The sequence below is a fragment of the Amblyomma americanum genome, chromosome 7 (genome assembly GCF_052857255.1).
Source record: "Amblyomma americanum isolate KBUSLIRL-KWMA chromosome 7, ASM5285725v1, whole genome shotgun sequence".
Classification (NCBI taxonomy): Eukaryota; Metazoa; Arthropoda; class Arachnida; order Ixodida; family Ixodidae; genus Amblyomma; species Amblyomma americanum.
The window spans coordinates 141,367,804-141,394,923 of record NC_135503.1 but is presented as its reverse complement, the minus strand read 5'-3'; the positions used below and the strand labels follow the sequence as shown (position 1 = coordinate 141,394,923).

The following is a 27,120-nucleotide window of genomic DNA, read 5'->3' as shown; positions in this document are numbered from 1 at the left end:
TCCACTATAGACCTTGGGGCCATTATGCGTTTGTTGCATATGCTGGTTCTGTCGCTGTTGCATACGTGCTGGTTCCGATGAGCGATCAATGGCATCCACCTTCGCTTTCAAACCGCTGTGTCACCTCGTCTATTCTATTGAGCGCGTCCTATTAATCACAGCCAGCCCTCGGATTCCATGTGAACCTTGCATCGCTTGGGGATCTCTGATGATGTGCCAAACGTGGCAGAGCTATCGTATTTCTGTGGTGTCGGTGGTGACAAAGAAGAGCCAAGCGCCACAACAGATGGAAGACGCTCTGGCAGAGTGACAAAAGAGTTGCCGGGAAAGGTGCTTGAAAAGAAGTTTATTTCATTTTTAAAAATCTCGTGCATACGTAGTTTATCAGGGGATACAGATTTGAAGGTGTAAAGTCGGACGGCGTGCTTTGCCAAGGTATCGCGAAAACTTCTACAGGTGTAAAACGTTTCGTTTTGTAATCCGATTTTCTTAGCAATAAATACAATTTTAGGGCCACACAGACACCAACATAATCACAAAGAGCAAAACAATCAGTTTTCATGGAGAACAAATAATAGTAGAAGTTGTTCTCACTGTTCTTATAAAACAATGCGTATCGTATTTACACAAACATAACACGACTTTTTTTTCTAATTTTATCAGCTCCCAAATGCATAATATCGCATTATATCTGCAACCAAGGTACAAGTATAACGCTATTTTTTCTTTCTCACTTCTCAAGATAGGTCAAGCAACCTTCACCACCAGAATAATGAGCTATTAGAAGCCAACTTTTTTGACGGCCCCGCGTGCTGCTCGATGCATGCATGTGTGAGGGGGTGGCTATGAACGTGGAAAGAAAGCGGCATGGGCAGTCGAGAAAGAGAAGGCACTGAATGAGTTGAGTGGCATAGGTAAAGGAAAGAAAGGCGAATAGGCACAGGATTAGGCCGCACAAATCGTTGAAAAAGCAGTGAAATGTCGCTAACGGCAGACGCTCCATGGTGCGTGAGACTGTGTGCATTAATGATGTCTCGTACACTTCTGAAGTGTTGCATGCCACCTCAGTTTTTTAACTGAGGCAGAAGAAGTTGCCATTGCTCTAGCAATAATACAAAATGGTACAAGGGTGATAGTTAGCGACTCTAAGGCAGCCATTAAGAATTATGATATGGGCAGAATCTCTGCTGCAGCCACCAAAATCCTTAGAGAAGGAGAAGTACCACCAGAGCTCGTCTAACCGATCTGGCCCCCACCCCATCAGGGCCTGTGTGGGAATGACAAGGCGCACTCAACCGCCCCAGGACTCATCCACGCGAGGAACACCTCCCATCGGGTGACGAACTCACAACATTCCATGAAATAATTTCTCACTATAAGCTCGGTCGTAAGACCTATCCAGCAGGAAAGAGGAAATCATGTGGAGGAAATTGCAAACTGGGGTATTTCCAAACCCTCAACTGTACAGTAAACGCCATCCAGAAGTCTTTAACCCTAGATGTACGCACTGCAATAGCGTTGCAGATCTAGTCCACATGGTCTGGACCTGCCCCTTTTATAACGACCCGAATAGAAATGTGCAATCCTGGGAGACCTTATTGCTCAACCACGAAGCCGAAGACCAAAGTAAAGTCATCGATCTCGCCCAGACCGCTGCCAAGTCCCAAGGGATTCTGGCCGACGGGGTTTAGGCTAAAGCCTTCTCCCCCATCATTTTTGATGGGTGCAAATTAAAGTTATTTCTCTCCTGATTATGATGATGTAAAACTTTTTTTGCTCAATGACAGGTTTGCCCCATCTATGAAGGGTCCCCAGTCCAGGGCTCCTGCAGTGGCTGTCATGAGCCTCGCCCTGTCTAGCAGCCTGGGCTGGTCACCAGATCTGAGCTGGACAGCATGGCTTCCCATTCGGTGGGGTGACTGCTGTGTTGAGTTTGCATGCCCAGGTGGTGTGGTGTAAGAAAGGGTATTTGTTACAATGTGGGCACATGTTAGGGCAGTGTAGGAAGCGCAAATGAGTATAGTGTGCACTGGTTTGTAGCTTTCACCAGACAATAGCCTCACCGCGCACGAGCCGTTTTTTTCCCAAGCCCTTGGCTGTAGCTGGCTTGAACAGATTGACACCATTCCATAATCATTTTTTAGTGCGGAAAGCACAACTTCACTAGCAACCTGAAAAACTTGGGGTATGATGTGTGAAGCCTCAACCTTTTAACCGAACGCCAGTGGCAGAGGCCTCACGCAGCTCCTCCCTCAATGCGCAGAACTGTTACCACCCCCTATGTCGGCTGCTGATAGTGACTGATAAGCCTTTGAGGTGGTGCTGCCTCAAATACTTTCGCGTGTCCTACTTTAACTTCTATCATTTTTTTTTATTCTCATGAGATCTCAAGCTCCCATCCTCACGTTATATACGTGTAAACACGGTATTTTTGCTGCATCAAACTCTGCACAGATGCTTGTCCAAAGTATACAACACATCCAACACCTCAAGCCTGACAAAAACGGCTGCCACAGCTTACGAGCCTTGCCCACACGAGCATGAGCTACGCTAGTACACACAAAGCTTCGAGGTTTGAAATAATTGAATTGTGCTCTACATGATAATTGCAGTAAATGCATAAGCTTATTAACTGTGCACTACATTACTGCAGTAAATGCATAAGCTTAGCCGTTGGCACTTGCACGTTACAAAAGCAAAACAAACACATTAAACCAAATGCTGGAGCAAGTTACAGCAGCAGCCAAATGCATTTCTTGGTTGCCTATGCAGAACCACCCTCTTATTCATTTCACCTGAAAGAGTGAACTTCCAAAGGTCAAATTATCCACAGCATTACTCTAATAGGTCACAGTGCAAACCAACAGGGAAAATAATAATGGAGGGTGTGCTCCAATTTCATTTATCGACATGGCAGCCATCTCCAGTCCTATGTGTCGTGCAGGCTGCAACAGAGACAAGCCGAGTTGTTTATAGCACATTATCGACATAGGCTTTGCTGTTCAAGGCAAATGCCAACACTACTTTTGTACAGCAGAACAGCAGAAGCCCGCTGTTACATTCCCGGATGCTGCACTTACCCGCCTGCCATGTTGCTGTGAGCCAGTTCCGCTGTAGCTCCCACAGAACCCATGCAATAAAACTCCATCGTTACACTGCAATAGCAGCAGCGTCCTCGTAGAACACGTTGCACATGTCACCTCGCGATAGTGCTCTAACCCGTGCCAGCATTTCAACAGCCTATGTTCAGCACAGGCAGCATGACGACGGTACAAGGAATTTGTACCGATCAACTGCATTTTTCTTGTCCCCTACAGCTTGAAAAACGCAGTTTGTAGGTTCCAATAGACCGTTACAATGAAGGCTCTCTGGGCGTCATCATTGTGGTCGCTGGACTGTCATGTGTACCTCATCCCTGCATGGCAGAAGTGGCAGTGGAACCAGCTTGTGACAGTCCAGAGAGGAGGCGTTCTCCCTCGTCCAATGCAAATGCCTATAAGACGAGGATTGTGCATGGGATCAAAGCAGCTGCCGTGACAATAGTGTGGAACTGCTTGTGTGCCGCAACTTAGACCGCTCTTCGCAAGCTGCCTCCCTTCCACTGACTATTTCTCTGTCAGATGGAGTGTCATCGCAGGACTTTCTGCGCATGCAAAAAGATTACGAAAGCCATAAAGGCTTTGAATATTCTGTAAATGCATGTTGTGCTTCCAGGAAATAAATAAATAAAAAATTGGCACACAATGTACAATTTCTTCACGTGCTGTTTTCGGCTGCTGCAATTCCCTCCTTGTATATTATTATCCTGCGGTCCTGTAAAATATGTAACAGCGGGTTCTACTATTCAAACTGTTCCCGATCTAGAAACCATTACTTCTGGAGCGTCAGATTTGCTTTAACTCGGGAAACCCACAAGCATCACTAACATGCTTGTTTCACCTTCTGCAGCAAGGGCTGCAACTTGAATGACTGCCACATATGCTACTGAAGCTTAGTCATCCCTCCATGCTACAGAGGTTTCGAATACGGCCAGAGCAGAATTCCAGCAGGAGCACCAATCGCATCCTCACTCACACGGCATGTAAAGTGCCACATGAAGGTGGCTTGAAGTGCGAACAGGGCTGTTCCTGGGTTCCTGCTGACTTGTGCATGTGCAAAGGTCAGCCCGCTCTGGGACCTGCAGATGAAAGTGCTGGCACCAGCTGCGTGGACCCTGTTGTGGTAGTCTGCGAGGCTCCACCACCAGATAGTCTCCTGGCTCTTAGAAGGAAGACGGGGCGTGTTGTCAGCGCCCCACACGGTCCCACCTCCAGATGGTGGCGTCATCGCAGATGCACAGTAGGATGCTGCCATCTCTGTTGAGATTGGTCTGCCGCACTGGGCTCGTACACTTGGGGTGCGTGAGCACGGTGCTCCTGCAAGAAGGGCAGGAGATAATGGAAATCTCTGCTACGGTTCACTGAGGGTCATCATTGTCAGCCTAACTACGTCCACTTCAGGACAGAGGCCTCTGCCACATCTCCCGGATATACCCTGCCCTGTACCAGCTGCAGCCACTGAACCCCAGCAAATTAACTCTCGCTTTTTTCCTTGATTCACTCTTCTGTCTTCCAGCCTCTTAACGTTACGCACATCATTTTCCTTTCCATAACTCACTACATTGTTCTCAACTTAATTTTACTGAGGGTAATACACCTTATTTCACATTCCATTAAGAAGGGCTCCGAACGGCACACAACAAAAAAACATGTTTATGTACTCAGACCTCATAAGCATGGTTGATGTGTTCAATCTATAGGGATGTTCAGTTAACGAACGGTAATGCTTAGTTCATTTTTCGTAACTGTGAAAGCTGTATACAGTAACGCACCACTTCCAGGTCACCTGAGCGCCAAAAGGCCTTTTTCGTCACAAGTGTACAGATGTACTACATGAATATCGTATTTACACGACTGTAAATCGACTCGAATGTAGGTCGACCCCATAAAACACATTTCCGAAAAAATAAAAAAAAACTTCCGAGATTGTTTAAGCTTGGCCGTGAGTAGTTGAATGTGATAGCATTATCCAGCGGCCACCGTTTATCGCCAGCCGCTATCGGCTGCCGTGCGCGGGCGTGCCCATGGGCACATTCCAAAACGAAAATGTAAGTCACTGAACTACTCATGCACACTTGCGCCATTGTCCTCACTAGTGCTGCCGTCGTGATCGCTCCTGCGGTCCCACAGCACATCATTCTAACGTCCAGCGAAATCCCGCACTTCGCAAACAGCCACATCACGACATCACGTGGAACAGCTGAAAATTTTTTTCGCTGCAGCTGTCACACCTGTATCACCCGTTGCGAGCGTCGAACTTGTGGCCCGGCGAGCAACAGTTCGTTTCTTCGGCATAAAAAATGGCAGCCATCTTGAATGTAGCCGTGAACGAGCGCCGGTCTCTTCCCGGACCTGGAGTACAAATGACGACTGACGAAGCACGACATTAAAAACTTATGAAAAACACGGCAGGCAGTAGTCAAATGCATCACAGCCAAACAGAAACTACGTGTGAATAAATGTTGGCGTGAATGGCATCGGCTCTTCTGTTGGCTGCCGACACTCCCCGGCATCATTGCTGTTCCGAGTGGGGGTGCCGCATCAATTGGAACAGCGGCCCTTCCATCAACTATCAACGCTCCCTTGAGTGCTGAGCGCGCATTTGAAAGTAAAAAGGAAACCTGTTGGAAGCTTGAGCTTCCCGTAGAGCGCGATTGCGTTACAGTGCCGCCGCCGCTTATCAGCAACCGCAGTCAGCAGCCACGTGTGGGGTGCCAGTTTGCTGTTTATAGATAGCCGCCATCGGCCGCTGCGCGCAAGGGAGGGAATGCCAGTTCTGCATGTTGACATAGCAGCTGCTCAAGGCCACCACCAAGAGCGATGCGACGGAGCCGCGCAGCAAAAATGCAACCACGCTGTAGCATGCCCGATATCTCATTCATCTCATCTTTACTTATAGTGCAAAACAGCGGCCCTTCCATCAACTATCAACGCTCCCTTGAGCGCCATGCGCGCATTCAAAAGTAAAAAGAAAACTTGTTACACGATTGAGCTTCCCTTAGAACGAGATTGCGTTATCGGCTGCCGCCGCTTATCAGCAACCCCAGTCAGCAGCCACCTGTGGGATGCCAGTTTGCTGTTTATCAATAGCCGCCATCAGTCGCCGTCCACGTGCGCTAGGAGGGGATGCCAGTTCTGCGCATTGACATAGCAGCTGCTCAAGGCCAGCACCAAGAGCAATGCGATGGAGCCATACAGCAAAAATGCAACCACGCTGTAGCATGCCTGATATCTCGTTTGTCTCGCGTTTACTTATAGTGCGATGTTTCGTTCCGATTGTAAGCCGACCCCCCCACTTCGGATTTTCAAATTTTAAAAAATAGGTCGACTTAAAATCATGTAAATACGGTGCATAGCTGATTCCCTTCCTACGAATACGTTTGAAACCCGGTACAACGAAATTCAAGGGGTGCGCAAAAAATTTCGTTGAAGCGGAAATTTCGTTGAGGCGAAGTAAGCCCAAAAGCACTGTCAGATTGGACAACATAGTCCCAAAACGTCATCAGGATCATTGACAACGTGCTCTTTGAGATGCCGAAGTCCGCTGCAACATCTCCCTTTTTCTTGCCGCTGGATGTCGCCCTGATAATTCGTGCCTTCTCTTCGACAGAAAGGAACTTCCGCTTCCTAGACAAATTCGCCATGCTCGTGTCGATTGCAGCCCACAAGCACGAGTTGAAAAAACTATGGCAAGCTCGCTGCTGCTGTTGCCAGGCTGCTGTGTCCTTTGGCGACGGAATGGTTGCGGTTCTGGCTTGGAAGAAAACGGGACCATGCACACGTGCCTTGTCACAAGGCAGCCAGCCCAACTGTCATCACCACCAAGCAATGGTGGTCTTCATGGGCATTTGAATGAGTGGATCAATCGGTTCCAGCGAAAGTTTAGTGAAACAAAGCAGCGTGGACCTACGGAAGTACACAGATGGGCGGCGATATGCTTGTTTTATTGTAAGATAATTTTCAAACCAGCTTCGCATAGCAAAAATTTCGTTGAAGCGGAAACGTGCCCCAAAAATGGTTCGTTGTGATGAGAAAATTGTTGCATTACTTTCTATGGTGAGCTGACAAGGAATTGGAAATATTTCGTTGAAGCGACGTTCATTGCAGCGGGGTTCGACTGTAGCTCTCCGAAATGGTAAAGCTGGCTTCACCTCCTTGTTGCCCTTGTTGCATGCTCAGCTAATAACAGAAGAACTGGTATTTAAAACATAGCACATAGCCATAGTATGTGTGTTTTATGAAGTGGATTATGTCACCATGGTTCGCATGACAATGCTGTGTGAAGATGTCAACCAGTGCCATTTGCGTTCATCCCTTTATCCTTGTTTTTGCTAATGGCCAGCGTCACCATTATTACGGCAAAGTCCATGCGCGAAAGTCTACTTAGCAAACTATGAAAGGGTCCATTCCAGGTTGCTAGTACCCTCTAGTCTCCTGATCTTCTGATTAAGTCACCAATTGAATTTATTAACGAGGCATGAACAACTTTGCTCAGTTTAGCCACATAAAGGCAACAAGCATGATTGTACAGCAGAATCTTGATGATACCAACACGCTTAATACAAATTTCAGGGCAATATAAATTTGTGAAATTCCCTGGCCCAAGAGCATTATGTACAATGTGCACAATTTCGGATGTTCAGAAAACTCTGATGCTACTATGGATGATATGAATGCGCAAGCAACGACTGCACCTTTGAGCACCAATTGCTGCCTACACACCAGCAACGCCGTGAACGCCAGTCGCGCAGTATATATATCACAAGCACTGAGTGGTGGCACACAACTGTAAATAAATTTTGTCAGCCATAAACAAAACTGTGAGAATCTATTTCTGACATTTCTGCATGAGAATTTTAATCACTTTGGATTATAAAAATTTCAGCTGATGCGGATAATTTTCGTGGCCTTGTGAGATTCGTATCATCAAGGTTCTACTGCACCCATAGTAAGAAAACAAAAAAAGCTTTGGTGAAGCTTGGTACCACCCAGTTGAAAAGGAGACAAGAAAAATTAATGTAACACTGTAGAGCTGTATGCTTTGAAATCCAAAGCATTTATGGTCTCATCATCTCAACATGAGAATTAGACCATAGCGAAGCTATGGCATGAGCACTTAAGCATGCCAGGGTTCACTCGCACTGTCTTCAGGCATTGCAAGGAAATGAGAAATGGACATGAGTGGCACTCTGCTAGGATTAAAGATAAAGTGGCTATCATTATTGCACCACATTTACTCAAAGTAACGAGTTTCTTCGCCAAAAATAGAATTTAAAAGTCTACCCTCGCGTTATAGTCGAATACTATGCCGGTACAAAGGCACACTATGCCGCATTTACTGGCATGCTGTTTGACGCACCTTATAGGTCAGCCCCCTCATTGGGAAACGAGAAAGAAACAAACGAACAAAAGAGGTGAAATGTCGCATAGATTCAGGCTGCAAACATTCCACTAAGATGACTGGCACATTATATACTGGAGCAGTAGTGAGAAAATCGTCACCAGAGATGGCACTGCGCGAGTTCAACGCTTTGCCCTGAGTGAAGTGCACCAGAACTTTTCAGAAGTAAAGGCCCTCGTTTCTTTCCACTAAAGTTCGGCAGACACCTTCGATGTGCACTGCACCATTGATACTGTATGTTGACAGCAGTAATCTGCTTCGGGTGCACGGAAAGCTGGGCACTGCTATAGCATGCAAAAAGAGACTTGGCGCATTCCTTAAAATCCAATACCCTTTTCGGTGACAGCAAACTTGCATGCTGCCCCAAGATTTCTTGACGACTCATTTAAATGCTACCGACAACGGTCACCAATGGTCTGGAGGCACGAGTCGTCGTGCCGTTAAGGTGCTGGAAGAAAGTTTGTTTTTTATGACGAGACCTCTTGCACACAGTTCACGCGATGAAGGCATGGCGAAACTCCATGTTTATTAGTGCGAATGCACTGATCTGAAGGTTCAGAGCCTAGCAAAATCGTATCTTGTACCATGTGCACCTCAGAAGTAGAGAAAAAAAGCGGAAGAAAAAAAATCACATAAATATTCGCGACTACGATTTGAACCCGCGGCGCCGCGAACAGATCAGCTTCAAAGCCCGTTGCGCGAGACCACTAGGCTATCGTCACAGCCGAGGATGCCTCAAGTTAAACTGCACCACACTCTCGCGCCATGCATTGCAGAGCATCGTCTTCGTGAACTTCTACGTGCTCGTCAGGTGGCACTGCCCACTCACTGTCGTCTTCTACGTAGCACCAATCCGCGCTTCCACACCGATTCGAATGTGGCAAACATTCTCTGTAGCTTTTTTTCATATTCGTCTTATCCAAGAATCTTTTGCACAGTGCTCTTGAAAAAGCTGGGGGCGAGTGACACCTTTGTGCAATAAGGATGGTAGCAAATGCTGCACTCTGTTAAGCCCTGAAGGTGGCCTCTCCTTTCTGTGATGGTGAGCCACAGGCAAGTCTTTTTCTGAGCCACTTTTGTTCGTAAACTTCTCCGCAACTTGCAGCAGACTATGGCCACGTTCCTGCAGTTTTTCTTTCACCCGTTTCATGCCCGCAAATGCGAATTTCGAGTTACATTCATGTGCAGTGTCTGCACTAACGGGAACACTGAACACCCAGTGCATGTAAATGTACTGCACTGCAACCAACCTGCAAGTCGTTGGGTCATCCACATCGATGTCCCAGACATAGGTCTTGCCCACCTGGTTCCCCAGTGCCAGGATCTGGGCCAGAAACAGACAAGGTGAGGGCACAAAAGAAATGCTCTACTATGCTTTTCTTGCTAAGCAGGTGCATAGCAATAAATTTACAGAGGCACGAGAATAAATGACTACTTTTCTTGCGAATATTATGCTCAGTGCAATTGATAACAGCATCATGAAAAATAACACAAACATTGCACCCTTTCTCACACAGAAAGAACAATGTCGCAAAAAATTAATGGCACTCAATAGATCAACACTCAGTGGATCAAAGATCACAGTGGCACTTGCAGTGCTGCACAGTAAAATGCAATGTAATTTTAAAACGAAATCAATAACGATCAGACAAAATAACACAAACATTGCACCCTTTCTCACACAGAAAGAACAATGTCGCAAAAAATTAATGGCACTCAATAGATCAACACTCAGTGGATCAAAGATCACAGTGGCACTTGCAGTGCTGCACAGTAAAATGCAATGTAATTTTAAAACGAAATCAATAACGATCAGACAAAAACACAATGACACAAACACGTCTCAGTCAGTGATGTGCTAACTTCCACAATCTGCTGATCATCTCGCTGATCACAATAAAAACAACAATAGACTGCACTGCTCTCTACCAGCAACAAGATGCCATGGGGCACAAGGATCAAACAGTCACATTAAATGTTAACACTCTGCACAAGGAATTTCTAACCATTCACTTTTGCTAATTAATACCACTACTCATTATTATATATTAAAGTAAAGCCTCGTTAATTTGGCAATTCTGATAATTTTGGACTGCCGCTGGAGTCCTCCCAAACGACCATACAAGGCTATGGCGTCGGAAGCTTGGTTAATCGAATGCCATGGGGCTCACAATGGAAAATTCGGATGGGTCCCCAAAGGGAACTGTGTTAAGATATGAAGTACCCGGCAGGCGATCATCCAGACATTCATCCATAGGCCTGAACTGCATATTAGATTGTCTCCCGCGCCCCTCACACGCGCACACATGGGCAGGTGTGGATGGTCAGCAGGTTCCCGTCTACAGGCCGAGAGACAGTCCGGCCTCGTAGTTTCAGTTTCTAACTTTGCTGCTAGCCTGCGGGGATGGTGGTGATCTGCTACGCATATCGGCAAGCAAGCCAAGCTGCACACCATTTAATTAAGACTATTGCCTCACTGTTTATCTTTTCTTTTATTGTTTTTAGAAGGCGTCTAGCCGCTCCAGCACCAATGCACGCTTCTCTCGCTTCCGTCCACCTCATAATTCCGTTCTTCCAGCATGCCAAAACTCCGCACTCGTCACGTGCTGTTCGCCGCTTGTGCGGTGAAGCCTCCTTGCATGTGACACCACATGCGAAGAAGCTCCAGCGCTACCGTTTCGGACACTGAAAGGAGTCATAGAGAGCCTTACCATTGTGGAGCAGTTCTGTTTCCACCACTCCTGATAGCGTGCATGAATTAAAACATTTGACGGAACTGCGAGAAATTGCTTCTGTCGTGCAGTTTTCGCCTTAAGAGATAACACCTGCCCAGGTTTCCACAAAATGAATATCGTTTTCATAATGAATGGTTTTTGGCAGTATTGGGGGGGGGGGGGCATTTGATAATTGGACATTCGGATAATTCGTACATTTTTTCCATCCCCTTGAAGTCCGAATTAACGGGTTTTATTGTATTGGCAAGCAATACACAAGGAGTACAGGGAACTGAAGAGCGACTACATCACGGCAGCATCCACCACCACTAAACCACTTCTGAAGGTACCTGGCATAGAGCAGAAGTCTAGGGTATTAAACACCTAAGTGCATATCTTAGTCTTCGGCATCTACCAATCTACTTTCAGCTGTTCATCGCTATCAGCCACAGGGTGTAAATAAATGTGTGTAAGGGCTGTACCCGTGTAAGGGCCGCACCCAAACTTTTCACGACCCACGCAGGAAGAGCCTTCAAAATGCATGCACTGTGGCCTCCGCGATCCACTGCGGCTGCGAGCAACTGCACGCTTAATCGCAGAGGCCACGCACACGCACAGGAGCTTCCAGGTGCCACCCACATATGGCGCCCCAGGAAACGGCTCATCATCATCATCAACTTTTGCCTCCACCGCGAGCTCCCGCTATCGACACCAGTATCACAGCTCCAGCTGTCAAGGGGCATTTTCTTTTTTCTTCTTTTTATCATCCCACAGTAACTTTTGTCAAAGGCATGGGAGTGGTTGTAGTGTGTTGCTTCATCGTAGTTGTGGCTTTTGCATGCTGCCGCCGAGCATTGCAGTTTTAGCACAACGGGCAAGCACCTTAGTAGCTACGTGGCTGGGAGTTTGCTGTCGGAAACGGCAAGCGTGCAGCGGGCAGGAAATTTGCATGACCGAGAAGTGCATCTGACGATGGACAACCCAAAAGGATGCATTAAGGAACGCAGGCTGTAAAAAGTGCGCTTTTCGAGGCAAGTCATGCAAGTTTCCCGAACTGGAAGAAGAGTTGCTCTGCTAAGTGATGGAAGCGCGGTACAACAAATACTGCGCAACTTCTTTTGGGATGAGCGCGCACCAGAGCACAGCACCAGCTCGGAGTCTGAGTACACCGCGAGTGTCGTAGAACGTAGAATAAATGGCGCTCATTTCCTGATTGGTGTATTGGTACTTTAAAAAAGTTTTTTTTCCGCAAATCGCGCGTGTGAGCGCACCCCGAAAATTGGCCCTCAAATCTGGGAAAAAAAAGTGCGGCCCTTACACGCGTTTATACGGTACACTCCAAATACAAACAACTTCCCACTGACATTCGAATCACCGTATCCTGCATCAGCCGTTACCACCCAACTCTAGCACAGCTGACGACAGGTACCATCCTCTGAAATCCAACCTGCTGCCATGATCAGCAACCAGTTATCAGTTCTCCACGTTGCCCGTCCCACACCTGTCAATTCATTCTTTTCATTTCAGCTAGAATGTCCCGAACTTGAGCTTGTTCCCCAGTCCGCTGCCCTGTGCCTTTCTCAACAAACAGTCACATTTTTACACACTGCACCATAAAACTGCTCAGCGCCGCTTAGCAGTAACTCATGGCTCCAAACGTACACGACTGGCCAAGACTGACGACATTTGTTACAGCAATGCAGGGTGGCTGAGGGCAAGGTGTTGCATTCGATCGTTTTAAGCAAATTTGTTTTCTTGCATGATTTGATATAAACATCAAATGCATGCAGTTTTGGTTTTCCCTTCCTTTTTCACTTCTGGTTGTGCTTCACTACAGTTTTTGAAAGTAATAAGCTGCAACCACTCCTGCTTGAGCAAATTGTTTGGCCTGCCACATTTTTTGAACAAATAAAGAAAATTATTAAGAAACAGAGGTCCCCTGCTAGATGGGTGACAGCTCCCATAACGAGCGTGCGCCCACTCGTACATCACAGCATTTTAATGCAGTAAGTGGTCGTTCTGACTGCCTGTGATCACTTTGCAGGACAAGCGTAAAGTGTGGCACTAAAAAATGCTAGCTCATCCCGTTCCTGAGAGCAGGCACTAACATGGAATGCTCGGCGGCTAGTAGCTTCGCTCCATTTAGAAAACAATGCAAAACTTTGCACCATTACATAAGACATCAATGCTGCACTCCTATCAGAACTTCTGCTGCCATGACCCTCTCTTGCGATCTATCTTAGAGTGGAGCGTATGTAATTCACACGGCACTACTTTGATGCCATCACTCATAAGTTATTTAGGGCAAGCAGGTTAGCCCTGGGGGGCAGGTGCAGAGTTTTCTGAAAAGTTGTGAAATTCTCTCCGAGCATCTGCGGCATTTGTCCATTTCAAGAGTTCCCATTTCAATCTCCACACAACATATGTATGACATGCCAAGTGGCAAACAGAGCAAACTAGAAAGCAAGCAGTGTGGTGGTCCCTTGCCTTCTGTTCGAAGTCCATGGAGAAGCGCATGAACCAGATGTTGCACTCGCGGTACTCGAACCTGTGCAGCACTGTTACGTTGGTGTCTGTGTGCCGGACCTCCAGCTGCTCCAGTAGGCCGGGCTTCCAGCAGACAATGCAGTTCTCACACGACTGCATCACACACAGCCATGGGCCAGATGTGAAGGGGGGGGGGGGGGGGGGGGGGGGGGGGGGGCAAGACATGAGTGCCACTGTGCTCATTCTTCAGCACTGTGCCCCTTTTCTTGCACACAGTCAACTCAAAGTTCAAATCAATGTTACCTGTATAGAGTATTTCAAACTCACTTTAAGATGGAAGATGAAATCACATCCCACAACTTTAGGATACAACTTGAAAAAAACAGCAGTTACCAAAAAATAGCTCATGGCATGCAGGGTGCCATATTATTTAACTAACCAATCACAGCTGTAAACAGATTTTAAATTTTAATGTTTATCTTACTAAAGAAGTCAGAGGTATCAAAATTCTTCCGCTTATAATTTATTTAGTCTTCTAATTAACTTAAGTAACAAGAAAAGCCTCAGCAATGGACTATTTTATTTCCATGGGCGAACAGTGAGTAGCAGTCATGACTGTGGGCAGAGCTTCACTGCAGATATAGAGTAGGTCACCATCTTCGAAAAAAAGTTTACAATTTCTGTCCAAAAGTTTGTTCACTTTTTGGCATGTAAAGCTTAGGTAATTGGAACCTTAAGGTGTTTAAAATAATGAAACTGTAAAAAAAAATTCTTTACATGAATCAAAATATGAGTGTTGTGCCAACAGTCTGAACTACAAAATGGCAGGTGCACTATAAAAGCAACTTGGCAGGTGCGTACTAATGACAACATTAAACTGCGCATTTAATCACCATAATTGCAACATCCCTAAGCTAACCTGCATTATCAAAAAAAGGCTTATTAAGTTAGCATCCTGGAGGTTTCTTTTTCAAACCATTGCCCATAGTGAAAAAGTTACTTCTTGTTTTCAATTAATCTGCTTCACTGAACATCCTAATTATAAAGAAACGGCACAAAAAATTTCATGCATAAACATTTATATCAGAAGGAAAGTTATTACTGCTCACGTAACTAAAGGATGCAAAGAAACAAACATGTTTTTAGAAAAGCAGCTTTGAAGATCCGAGGCAAGAGTCTTATGATGGTAAATCACTTGTGCTGGCTGGCAGAGCCACCGTTGCTGTGGCCCCGCGCAAAGCTCAGAAAATCAAAACCAAAACTATGCAGTCTGAGTGTTCTCGGATATGGGGCTGCGCATTGGTCCTCAAGCCTGCAGTCACATGCACGTCAGAGGTTCTTGAGCGACCATGCGGCATGGAATTCAGGTTTGAGTTGGAGTACTTCGACCATCTCTTGCCGCACCATTCATACCTGAAGGTGGCCCCCCCTTCGGAATCCCATTAAAATTAACTGATGCGTCCGAATTAGTGAGTGTCCAATACCATAGGCTTACAAGGGCATCAGCCAGGGCCTAGCCGGCAGTTAGAATCTTCCAGCTTTACAAATTAACAAGGATCGAATTAACGAGTTTTTACTGTAGTATGTATACGAAGCAATGCTTTTCACGAGAATGCACATTGTGGAATCAGAAACTCCAAGTTTCGGCTTCAGATACATGCAGGAGGGGTTGGAAAAATGCTGACAACTTTTGAACGGCAAAAGATACCATAATTTTTATTGCTAAATAATCTTGAATGCAAAAGGAGCATAGAAATGTGCAGAATAAAATCTTTTTTTTTTTTTTCGAAAAATGCATTTTTGAAGGTGGTGATATACCTAATCCTTTCAGGTGCTTTGTACACAGTAGTATATGCTGCACCTAAAGGAGATTGCATTGTTTCAGTAAAGTTTGGCACCCTTCTTGTCACAAAAAAGTTTTTTTTTTTGTGCCATACAGCGAACGCAGTAAATGCTGTTCCACAAAACAGCGAGCTGGGCAGCAAGTTGCCCGCCATTTTTATGCAGTCAAATTTTGCCGCCAGTGATCACATCAACTGTTTCTGCTCTATGTCGAGCATAATGTGCATCTTAGAAAAACAATGATTTCATGAACCATTGGCAAGTCTGGGCATTTGATAATAATAATAATAATAATTGGTTTTTGGGAAAAGAAATGTATCTGTATCATATATCATTGGGAAGGGAAGGGATAAAAGAGGGAGTGAAAGAAGAAAGGAAGAAAGAGGTGCCGTAGTGGAGGGCTCTGGAACAATTTCATTTCGAAGCCACTATTTCTTACCAACCTGGTTCTTAGTACAGAATTTTGCGCATCCTTTTATGAACTTCCACAATGGGCTTTCACCCTGGAAAACTAAAAAATTCCCTTACTGGAGGCCTGGATATACTACTTAAACTAAAATAATTGTTTTTGGTAAAAAAAAAATGGAACCAGAAAGGGTTAATGCTGCATTTGACCATAACACCTACAGAACGTTTCAGTAGCAAAGTAGCTTGGACCAATGGCTCTGACTATGCTTTCTGGCTGCTTACTAAGCATGAAGTGTTGGTTTGTTTATAAAAGAAACAGTCAGAGATACCTTACCTCTAACACTTATTGCCCCTTTATGAGATAATTATTTATTTTCAGTTATCACATGTTATCACGCTTTCAGCGTCTTGTGGAAGTACTGCATTTGCATGACTATAATGCCAGTTTGATCACAGCGTCATCTTCCGTGGCCTTGGCATCATTTAAAGCGCCACCACACCTCCGCTACTTGCCGCTGCTTCCCCATGCTAAGAGTGCACACCCTTTTGTTCCCTTTTCTAGTCCTCACTGCACTTTTATACCCCTGTCACACGGGCACTTTCGATCCTCATTGAGTCAATGCTCATCGAACTCAATGCAGATCGACGGTTGTCACACGGCCACTTTCAAGCGCAATCAAGCTCGATCCTGCTTGACTCGATGCCGATTCCTCAAGAGTGCTTGAGGTTCCAAGCACAATCGAAAACACTCTCGCTCTCATGAAGCTATAAAAATAAACACAAGTTAACCACACCAAACCACAATTGTTGTTGTTGTGATTGATTAAAATGTAATACAGAACATTTTTCAGGTACTATGCGTGCTTATATGCAAACATTTGAAAATAATCTCTACACCACGCTCCAAGCTTCGCCGTCAGTGTAAACAAAGATGGCGTCCTCCTGCTCGTCGGCACGGAAACTGTGCAGCGAGCGCGAGACAGCCGCTCTCATCGACTGCTGGCAGGACCGCCTAAATGATTTGCGGCGCCAGAAGAGAAACGCCGCAGTCTATGCAGAAATTGCGGAGGCGTTGCGGACCCTCGGGTTCCATCGCACAGCAGCAGAGGTGCGCCACAAAAACCTGGCGCAGATACGCAATGTACCGATTTGGCTAAGGATTTGGCTGCCGCTGCCCCGGACTGCACAGTGTTGCCGAACATCGCCATGTTATGACTGTCGGCGGAACATTTGGCGCCACCTAACACACACGAGGGAAATTTCTCAATGAGCATTGAAGATGCCCGTGTAGCACCGGATGTTTCGAGCGTGCTCGAAAATCTCGATGCACATCCAGCTCAATGAGGATCGAAAGTGCCCGTGTGACAGGGGTATTACTGACTTTCCTTTCTCAGCGACCCGCACTGCCTTCTTTCTACGTTCATAGCCTGCTTTACTTTTCCCATGCATGCCACGCGCTTTGCCTCACAGCCTCAAGGTCTTCAAAAGTTGGCTTCTTCTAGAGGCTTTTGAGCTTAGCAGTGAAGCCACCTCAGACAGCACTATTTTATCGTATCCGGCATCTATGTACCTCGCGATCCTAGCCTTTGCGCGTGCCTCGATGTCATCATTCTGCAGAAGGTAAATCGCCATAGCAAGATGCTCTTTACTATAGCAGTTTCTTCAAAGAAAATATGAAAAAAAACTGAAAAAAAAAGTACAATTGTCTATGGAAGGCGAAATGGGACCACAGCTTTTACTATATCAGAGCTTTTACTATAATTGAATCTACTATAGCGGGGTTCTACTCTACTGGTATCTGTTCCCACTTGTCTATACATTCGTTTCACAATCTATTTCACGAAGACAAAACAGGATGTGCCCTAATGAACAGGGTGGAAGTGAAAAAAGAGACGTGGAAGTCAATAAAATAGGCAAGTTCAATGAAAACATAGGGCTATATACCGTATCTTTTTTCCAGGAAAGCCGACATCAATTTGGAGGGGAGGGCTCACTACACGGGGAAAAAAAGTTTAAAATAATTTTTTTCTCGCAGTTGAAATTTCGTATTACAAGTTCACCCTCCCACCTGCCAGCCCACCTACCTTGTCCGTCCATCTGTCTATCCATCATCAACAAAACCATGTGGTCAGCAGTCTTCATGTCCCGGTATTCAGCATCGCCCACTTCGAAAAGTACTTGCTGTATCATAGCATGATGCGACAATTTGGTGATAGTTGGCAGCACTGACTAATTGTAACAAAATAAAGCAAACATGCTGAACAACGCCCCTAAGGTCAAGTAAGGTTAAAAAAACTCGCAGGATAGTATGAGTGCGTAATATGAATCTCTAAGCATAAGCTGCGGTGTGACGAGAATCGGGCATTTTCACTCCCAATTTCAAGCAGGCCAAATCGCTTGGAGGTCCAAAGGTCGTGCTTCCTTCAAAGAATTTCAGTGCAGGGGTGTTTTAAAGTATTTTGGTCTAAACTGTTACGCTCCTCTCTGGTTCTTGAGCGCTCACCAGCTTTCTAAGCATACACTGGTGCAGCAGGCACCACCCATGCAGGAGCTCTCATCCATGGAGGAAGGAAAATTTATCTCTTCAAAAGATGAAGATAAACACGCCCTGATGTTATCAGCACACAGAAACTCTGCATGCTGCAGAGCTATCTGCACTGCAGGCAGCGCGAAACTGAGGAATGTGCTATGAAAAGCTGAAGTAAATTCTCAATGACAAAAGGGGGGGGGGGGCCATTATGCGAGTAAAAAATGCTATTACATATATGTATGCAAAAGAAATTTGCATGACAGATCCACTCGCATACCCAACCCCCCACCCCCTTTTGTTGTTGAGAAATTATTTTTCTGTCAAAACCTTACCATTCCTTAGAACGTTCCTCAGCACAGACCTCGGCAGCGTGCCGATAACATTATGGCATGTTGACCTTTTAAAGAGAACTCCAGGGGCGGGTGGCACACTGTCCGCCTTTGACAGGTCTGCCAGTGGTGGTAGCTTGCTTGGAGCAGGGCTGTGCATCCGGCAGCACCATTGTATGCTTAAAAAGCTGGTAAGCGCTCGAGAATCAGAGAGGAGTATAATAGTTTAAACCGGAATCCACACAACCTCTACACTGAAATTGTATAAAGGAAGTACGACCTCCAGACCTCCAAGACACTTGGGGGGTTCGAGATCAGGAGTGAGAATGCCTAAGGTCTCTAGCACCATAGCTAGCACTTATTGTAACCATCGTTCGAGTTTTCTAACTTCGTGTTAAAAAACGCACACCTGACACCGAGTGCTGGTGTTCAGCACGTTCAGTTTATCTCGCCGCCATTGGCCAGCACTGTCCACTGCCACAAAATCATTGCATAACGCAGTGATCCAGCAAATACATTTTGAAGCGAATGATGCCAAACACAAACGCGGCTGACCGCGTGCTTTTTACTCATGACTGATGGATAGACGGATGGGTGGGCTGGTGAACGTACAATATGAAATTTCAATTCTCACAAACAAATCTGACAAAACTTTTTTTCCCAGCGTAACAAACGCTGCTCCCAAACTGATGTCAACTTTATTGAAAAAAAAAGCAAGGTTCATTACACGAGTAAGTATGGTTGATACCTCTTCAACAAAACAGAGACATATGAATGAAAAATCAACAGTTAAAACAACACAACGCAGTATGGAATATTTACAGTGCGCTGCTGCTCCTACACAACTTGCCGACCATCTGGACCCATTTCCATTTGTTCACAAGTGGACTTTTCTGAAATTATGCAAAGCCCCAAGAGCGTATGGCTCTGCAAGCGCCATACCTTGGAGAGGACGAAGTTTCCCAACCAGCGGACACAGTCGACATAGTTTCGATGAATGTCGCGAGTGGTAAAGTCGGGATAGTGCTGCCGCACTGTGGGAAACGGCCTGCAGAAGAAAAAAAAAAGAAAGAAAGGAGAATGAAGCAGGGAAAGGGGGGTCGACATGATCAAAGCCCCAGATGAAGAATTCAACACCACGGAAAGACTGTTTCGCAAGCAATAACGCCCAATAACTTTGGCCTAATCAAACATAAGTAACAGCTAAAATGTTTACAGCAATGCTCACTAAAAACGATACAATTTTCAGTCTCAGGTAATAATCCTACATATGATAACGGGGTATGGTACCTTGTGCGATATTGAAGATATTAGAATAATATTGAGTGAACATAGGATGCAAGTTCAATTTTGTTACTTTGAATCACGAGATGCTTTAAGTTGACAAACCACAGCACACTAGCAACAAGGTGGATTTTTACTACCAAACTTGTCCCCATCTCAATAGAGAATAGAATGTGGGCCACTTAATGGGTTCATACAGATGGTTCTCTTGGCAGAGCCTTATGAGCACACTTGATTACAGGTTACTTAACTACTGTCCTGAAAGTGACTGCTCTGCACAACGCTATGCTTTAATGGGGCAAGAGAATGGAAGTGGTACACAAAACCAGAAGGCTGCCACAGTTTATTTTTGTTTGTTTTTTTACTTCCGTCTGTACCATTTGGCAATGACTTGTATTTGTTGCTGAATATGTTAACCCACCCCTTATGTAATACCCCCTGAAGGGGGTCTTTAAGGTGAATAAAGTGAAGTGAAGTGAAGTTTTACACCACGGACACTTCCGATATATCACACTAACAAACCCATCACACTACCCTGTTAAAAAATACACCACAGAGCAAACAACAAAACAAGACAGAAAATCTGAAACGTTAAGTGCCTTCGCTGTAATAACACATAAACAATGTGATGCACAAAAAGCATGAGCAAATGCAAAAAACCCACAGCGATGTCATCATAGGCAAAGGGTTCAATAACAGAGCCTTTTCCTAACATCTGACTTGACATTGCCAATAAATTTTGTGCAAAAAACAAGGATTCTGGCAAGGATTTGTGACTGCCTTAGCTGAAAAAATATCTGTCTGCAAGAAACAAATGGAAAAATTGTAAGGAGTGCAACTAGCTGAATAGTGTTGACGAAATGATACGGTCACGAGATGAGCTCATGGTATCCCTAAACAGAAAAGTGCCCTGTAAGAGGAGAGAGACTAGAGTGACCGCAGAAAGCAAAGAGCCGGACAGTGGCCACCACCTCTGTGACTTGGAGGGGCAGTAGACGTGTGATTCCCGGATGGCCTTGTGGAACTGGTCCGTGTCCAGCTTCCACAGCTTCAGGGAGTGGTCCATGCCGCACGACATGATCTTCTGCCCCAGCAGGTCAAAGTCCTGCACATGCACCCAAGCAAGGCACACGGAGCCATGAATCATCACGGAATTGCCTAACGCAGCAAGCAGTCAGCAATCAAGAGTCAAGGCTTTTCACACCTCTGCATAAACCTACCTTGAAAAAGCAGGTGCTAGGTTGATTCTTAAACAGAGAAAGTTCGGTTCATGGGATTTAACATTCCCAAGCAACTCAGGCTACGAAGGATATTGTAGTGGAGGCTCCGGATAATTTTCAACACCTGGGGTTCTTTAAAGGGCACTGACAACGCATAGTACACGGGTCTCTAGCATTCTGCCTCCATCGAAATGTGACTGCCGCAAACGGGTCTAATTCGTGCCTTTCGGGTCACCAGCTCGGCACCATAACCACTGAGCCAGCATGGCAGCTAAACAGAAGCGCTCATAATGTTGTCATGTATTGCATTTACTTGCGTAACCAACCCGCTTTTTCCCAGAAAAGATAATACCAATTTAGGGAGAAGGAGTCCATTCGTCCGTGAACTCTCATGCCTGCCTGCATGCCCGCATGCCTGCCTGCCCGCATGCCTGCCTGCCCGCATGCCTGCCCGCATGCCTGCCCACATGCCCACATGCCTGCCCGCATGCCTGCCCACATGCCCGTTCATCCATTATGTGCCTGTCTACCAAACCTGATAAGATGAACATTTCAAAGTAGCTTTTTGAGATTATTACGATCCTTGGCCGTCCACGCTGCTTCATCATCCTGCATATACCACACCCCTGTGTAGCCCACCATAATGCACCCAAGCTAAAGTATACAAATGCATAACAGTGCATGAATAGTAAGCGCCACGTCAGAAGCAGGCAATGAATCCAATTTTCTTTTGCATGAGACTTACAGAAAATGATGTTTTTTTTCACAATCGAGAAATTATAGCAAGCACACTATGATTTAAGGCACTCCATGTGCCATGGCTTTAAACAGATTCCAATAACACCCTGTTTTCGCACGCATTTCTTGGACTCTGTTGGTGGCAGAAAGGCACTAAATCAATATATCAGCATCCGGACTGTAGTTTCAGGCAAATTAGTTATAGGGATACAGGCCTGAGCAGAATAACAAAAATATCACTCCAGGCAGTGTCGCCTGACACCGTGCCACAGTTCACATACAGTTTGGTAAGTACCTGATCAAGTAATGAAGAATCCAACATAGTTCTTGCATCATGTATCAGATGGTGTTAAACTTTCTGAAAAGTACCAATGCTATGGGCCAAATACAGCATCACTTTCCAATCAACCGAAACATAACTTCTGGAATCTGCGGTACAAGCAATGGAGCAATGCATACCGTATTTACACGATTGTAAGCCGACCTATTTTTTTTAATTTGAAAATCCGAAGTGGGGGGGTCGATTTACAATCGAAACAAAAACATCGCACTATAAGTAAAGGCGAGACAAACGTGATATCAGGCATGCTACAGTGTGGTTGCATTTTTGCTGCACGGCTCCGTCGCATCGCTCTTGGTGCCGGCCTTGAGCATCTGCTATGTCAATGCGCAGAACTGGCATACCTTACCCACGCGCACAGGCGGCGGCCGATGGCGGCTATCGATAAGCAGCAAACTGGCACCCCACACGTGGCTGCCGACTGCAGTTGCTCATGAGCTGCGACGGCCCGATAACGCAATCGCATTTTAGAGGAAGCTCAAGCGCCAAACAAGTTTTCTTTTTACTTCCAAATGCACGCTCGGCGCTCAAGGGAGCAATGATAGTTGATGGAAGGACCACTGTTTCAATCGAGGCAGCACCCCCACTCGGAACGGCAGCAGTGCCGGGGAGTGTCGGTAGCGAACGGAAGAGCCGACGTCATTCACGCGTGCGTTCTGTTTGGATCTGACAGATTTGACTACTGCCAGCCGCGTTTCACAAGTTCTTAATGTAGTGCTTCGTCAGTCATCATTTGTGCTCCAGGTACGGCAAGCGACCAGCGCTCGTTCACGGCTACATTCAAGATGGCTGCCATTTTTTACACCGAAGAAATGAACAGCCGCGCGCTGGGCTGCAAGTTCGACGTTCGCAACGGGTGATACAGGTGTGACAGCTACAGTGAGAAAAATTTTCAGCTGTTGCACGCGATATCGTGATGTGGCTGTTTGCGAAGAGCGGGATTTTGCTGGACGACGACGTTAGAACGACGCGCTGTGGGTCTGCTGGAGCGATCATGACGGCAGCACTAGTGAGGACGATGGTGCAAGTGTGGACGAGTAGTCCAGTGACTAATACATTTTGGTTTTGAATTGCCCACGGGCACACCCGCGCGCGGCCGCCGATAGCGGCTGGCGATATACGGTTGCCGCTGGATAATGCTATCGCGTTCAACTACTCAAGGCCAAGCTTAAACCACCTCGGAAGTTTTTTTTTTATTATTCAGAAATGTGTTTTAAGGGGTCGACTTACATTCAAGTCGACTTACAATTGTGTAAATATGGTATTTAACTGGTCTGGTAAATGAGAGGAATTGAACGAGTATTCACGCACTGCACTCAAAACTTCATCACGGTGTCCCTCGACCCCACCAAAAATGGCGATGCACTGGTCAGTCTTGACATTCCACAGCCGGAGGGTGTGGTCTGCAAGATATTGAAAAGCACAGCACAAAAGTAGTAGGCACAGAGTAGATAACCATTGTCTCAATAGACCAGCATAGAAAACGCATAGCACACAGGATGCAAAGTGACTAATTTCACCATTGCACTCCGCAGTTCGGCACTGACAAGCCAATAACTAACAGGCATGCGACATACAAAGATTGAAGAACCATATACATATAAGGAGTAGCAACTCAATGCTCAAGTGTAGCCATACGGCAACAAGAGAAACCTCAGCAGCTTTCTCAGAAATTGTGAAGTTTTGCCTGAAAACAGCAGATAGTCCTGAATACACTAAACTAGTTCCATCTGCTTCAAGCGTTATTGTTGTTTTCTGTTCCCCTTTTACTGCAGTACCTTTGTGAAATATGATCAGTAGGGGTGTGAATATATTCAAAGTTCCGAAAATAAATTGAATATGTTTGTTATGCAGTTCATATTCGATTAGAGAAATTAATGTTCTAGAATTTCCATATATTCAGTAGAAATCAAATAATCAAATACCGTTCCAACTTTATAAATCCGACCACTGAAAAGCCAGATTTCTGGGTAAATTATGCGCCGATAGATATTAAAGGGTACAAAGGCATCTTTTCTACTGTCTCCTCAGTCGTTTATCACATGGACCAATCACATTTGGATGCTGTTAGGCTTGGACCTAATGCGAAATTCCACAAGTCGGCTTCCCGTCTATCTAACGTCGCGCAAACAAGACTGTATACCACCCACTTCGAACAGTCACAATGAGAAAGATTTCAGAATATTTTTTTCTAACTGAACATGTAATCGATTTGATATTCAAAGACATTTTTTTCCACAATCATATTAGCAAATTTTAATATTTGCATGCCCCTACAATATCAGCAAAATGTTGCGCATTAGGCACACAAACTCATCACTAGATTTAAGAAAACAAACTTTAAGTCACCAATAGTGAACTGCACAGACCAGTGCAGCACATCATGCAAATATATTTCTTGCTTGCAAGAAAGGAAAACGCTTCAGGTATTCTCACATATAATAGGGAGCCTAAAATAAAATTATGAAGAAAAGAGGTTTGAAGAAGACGAAGAGGTTGGCAATAAGGATGACGTGGATTAACCGAAGACTAAAAAAGATGAAGAAGAAACATTTGATGAGGTGGAAAGAGACGATTGCTGGAGAGGAGAAGAAGAAGAGGACGACGACAAGGCTTACGTGGACTAACGCCAAGGCTATAAAAGGGCGAGGGAAAGCGAGGCACGGGGGGAAGAACAGAGAAGCGGAGGCTCCGGCGGGTCACGGGACGCTTCGCCTGGAAGACAGCGACGCTGGCTACTGTTCCGGTGAGCTCGTATTCTACGGCTTCGCTTCGTGGACTTCCTGCCGTTCCTAAGCCCGTTCCGGGGAGTTAACTGAGGACACTACCACCTGCTAAGGCCAGGGATGTCTCCAGCGCTGTTGCCGCCCATCCGGGTGGTGCCCCCACGCCAATATCACCGGCATCACCTCCACGGGCGGGCGCTTGGACCGGGAGCTTGTACGACGCAGCCAACGACGCCAGCCCAAGCACGTCGAACGCCACCTCGACGCCGGCTACTGGACCCATACAACGCCGCAGCCGTACCGAACCAACCGTGAGCACGAACGTCGACTGTTAACAGTAGAGCGCTAGTAGTAGACGCTGGTAGCAGTGTTCCCAGGTCGTGTGTATTTATAGTCTTTGGGTTTCGCGTTAGTTTGTTAGTCAGTTTTGTGTGCTAGTGTGTGTGATAGTAGGGTGTATTAAATGTGCGTATGTCTGGGTACACCTGTCGCCTAGTCCATTCTTTCGGTCTGATTGTTCTCCGCGGAGATCCGTGACAAGGATAAGTGGCGAGCCTGCCAGGAGTCATTTCCTTTTTCTTTTTGCTTTGTCTAGGATTTTCCGATCTCTCAACGGCAGAAAGTATGAATTTGGCAAAAACGTTAGAACTGGTGCTCAAGCTAGGGTTAAGCAAGGAAGAGGCGATGCGTCTCTATGAGAAGGAGGCAAAGAGGAGGCAGACAGGCAGAGAGAGGAAAGGGCGCAAGCACGTGCAGACGCTCGCGAAGCTGATGAAAGAGCTCGCGAAGCAGAAGAGCGAGAGAAGAAGGACAGAACAGGAGAACAAGCTTCTTTTGTGGAAACAGGCGCATGTCGCGGGAAGATACGAGGAAATCACGGACAGTGATCAGCGTTCCTTAGCGGGTAAAGAATCTCCCAGACTGGCCAGAATTTGTCCAAGGAAGCTGATGGCTCCTTTCGATGACAAGAGAGATGATCTGGACGCATATCTGCAACGATTCGAGTGGCTATCTTTGGGGCAAGGCTGGGAGCGCAGTGAATGGGCCATGGCATTGAGCATGTGTTTAGTCGGAGAGGCGCTGAGTGTGTTTGGAAGGATGCCTGCTGCTGATTCCATGCACTACGAGAAAGTCAAAAAGGCACTCCTCCAAAGATTCAGGCTTACGGCAGAGGATTTTCGCGAGATTTTGCACCGCGAATCCGAAGGATTCTGAAACCGCTAAGCAGTATTCCTGCAGGCTGTCCAACTATTTTGATAGGTGGCTTGAAATGTCAAACACAGAAAAGAGTTTTGAAGAGATGCGTGACAAGCTGGTCAAAGAGCAATTTTTAGCAAGTTGCAGCTCAAAGCTAGCGCCATTCCTGAAAGAAAGTTGTGTTCATTGGAAGAGTTCGCCGACACTGCAGACCAATTCCTCGAGGCTCAAGGGCTGAGAAATTTGAGTAAGGCAAAGGAGGAAACCCAAAACGCCCTAGAGACACATGCGACAAAACCAAGAGCATATGGCGGTGCATCTAAGGCGCCAGTAAGGTGTTTTCTCTGCGGCAAGGTGGGACACCGTGCAGTTGACTGTCGGACTAGTAGCGTTGCCCAAAAGACACAGGTTGTGTGTCAAGGTTGTAAGAGGAGGGGTCATACTCTGGATGAGTGCCGATATAGAATGCAGGACCGAGCTGCATGCGTTGTTGACTCTAGGGTAGAACTTGTCACGCCACCTGAAGTTCCACAGCTAAAAGGAGAGCAAACGCCGCAGGAAAATGAGGCAGTGAGTGGAACACCCAAGTCGAAAGCAGCAATGCCGGTGGTGGTTAGGCAAATAGGGGACCGTCCTATGTTGGTGCTCAGAGACAGCGGAGCCAACACAGTTTTGGTTCGGAGAAGCCTGGTGAAGGACGAGGATCTTACAGGGGAAGCGTCAGCCGTCACTCTTGTAGATAGCACCGCAAGGTACCTTACTGAAGCCAGGATTCTAGTGTCCATGCCATATTATACTGGACAGGT

The 27,120-nt window shown here is 46.0% G+C and overlaps 1 protein-coding gene across 2 annotated transcripts in view; it reads right to left on the bottom strand.

The window, feature by feature from the left end:
- Nucleotides 1-329: 329 nt before the first annotated feature.
- The window catches only part of LOC144096631 (polycomb protein EED-like), a 43,506-nt gene continuing 16,715 nt past the window's right edge, over nt 330-27,120 (bottom strand). For both annotated transcript variants that reach the window (XM_077629453.1, XM_077629454.1), the window contains exons 7-12: nt 23,703-23,794; nt 21,065-21,198; nt 19,752-19,857; nt 13,701-13,853; nt 9,750-9,823; nt 330-4,415 (exon numbers count right to left, since the gene is read on the bottom strand). In XM_077629453.1, coding sequence (XP_077485579.1) covers nt 4,286-4,415; nt 9,750-9,823; nt 13,701-13,853; nt 19,752-19,857; nt 21,065-21,198; nt 23,703-23,794 — 689 coding nt within the window. In that variant the 3' untranslated portion in view covers nt 330-4,285. The remainder of the gene's footprint in view (nt 4,416-9,749; nt 9,824-13,700; nt 13,854-19,751; nt 19,858-21,064; nt 21,199-23,702; nt 23,795-27,120) is intronic.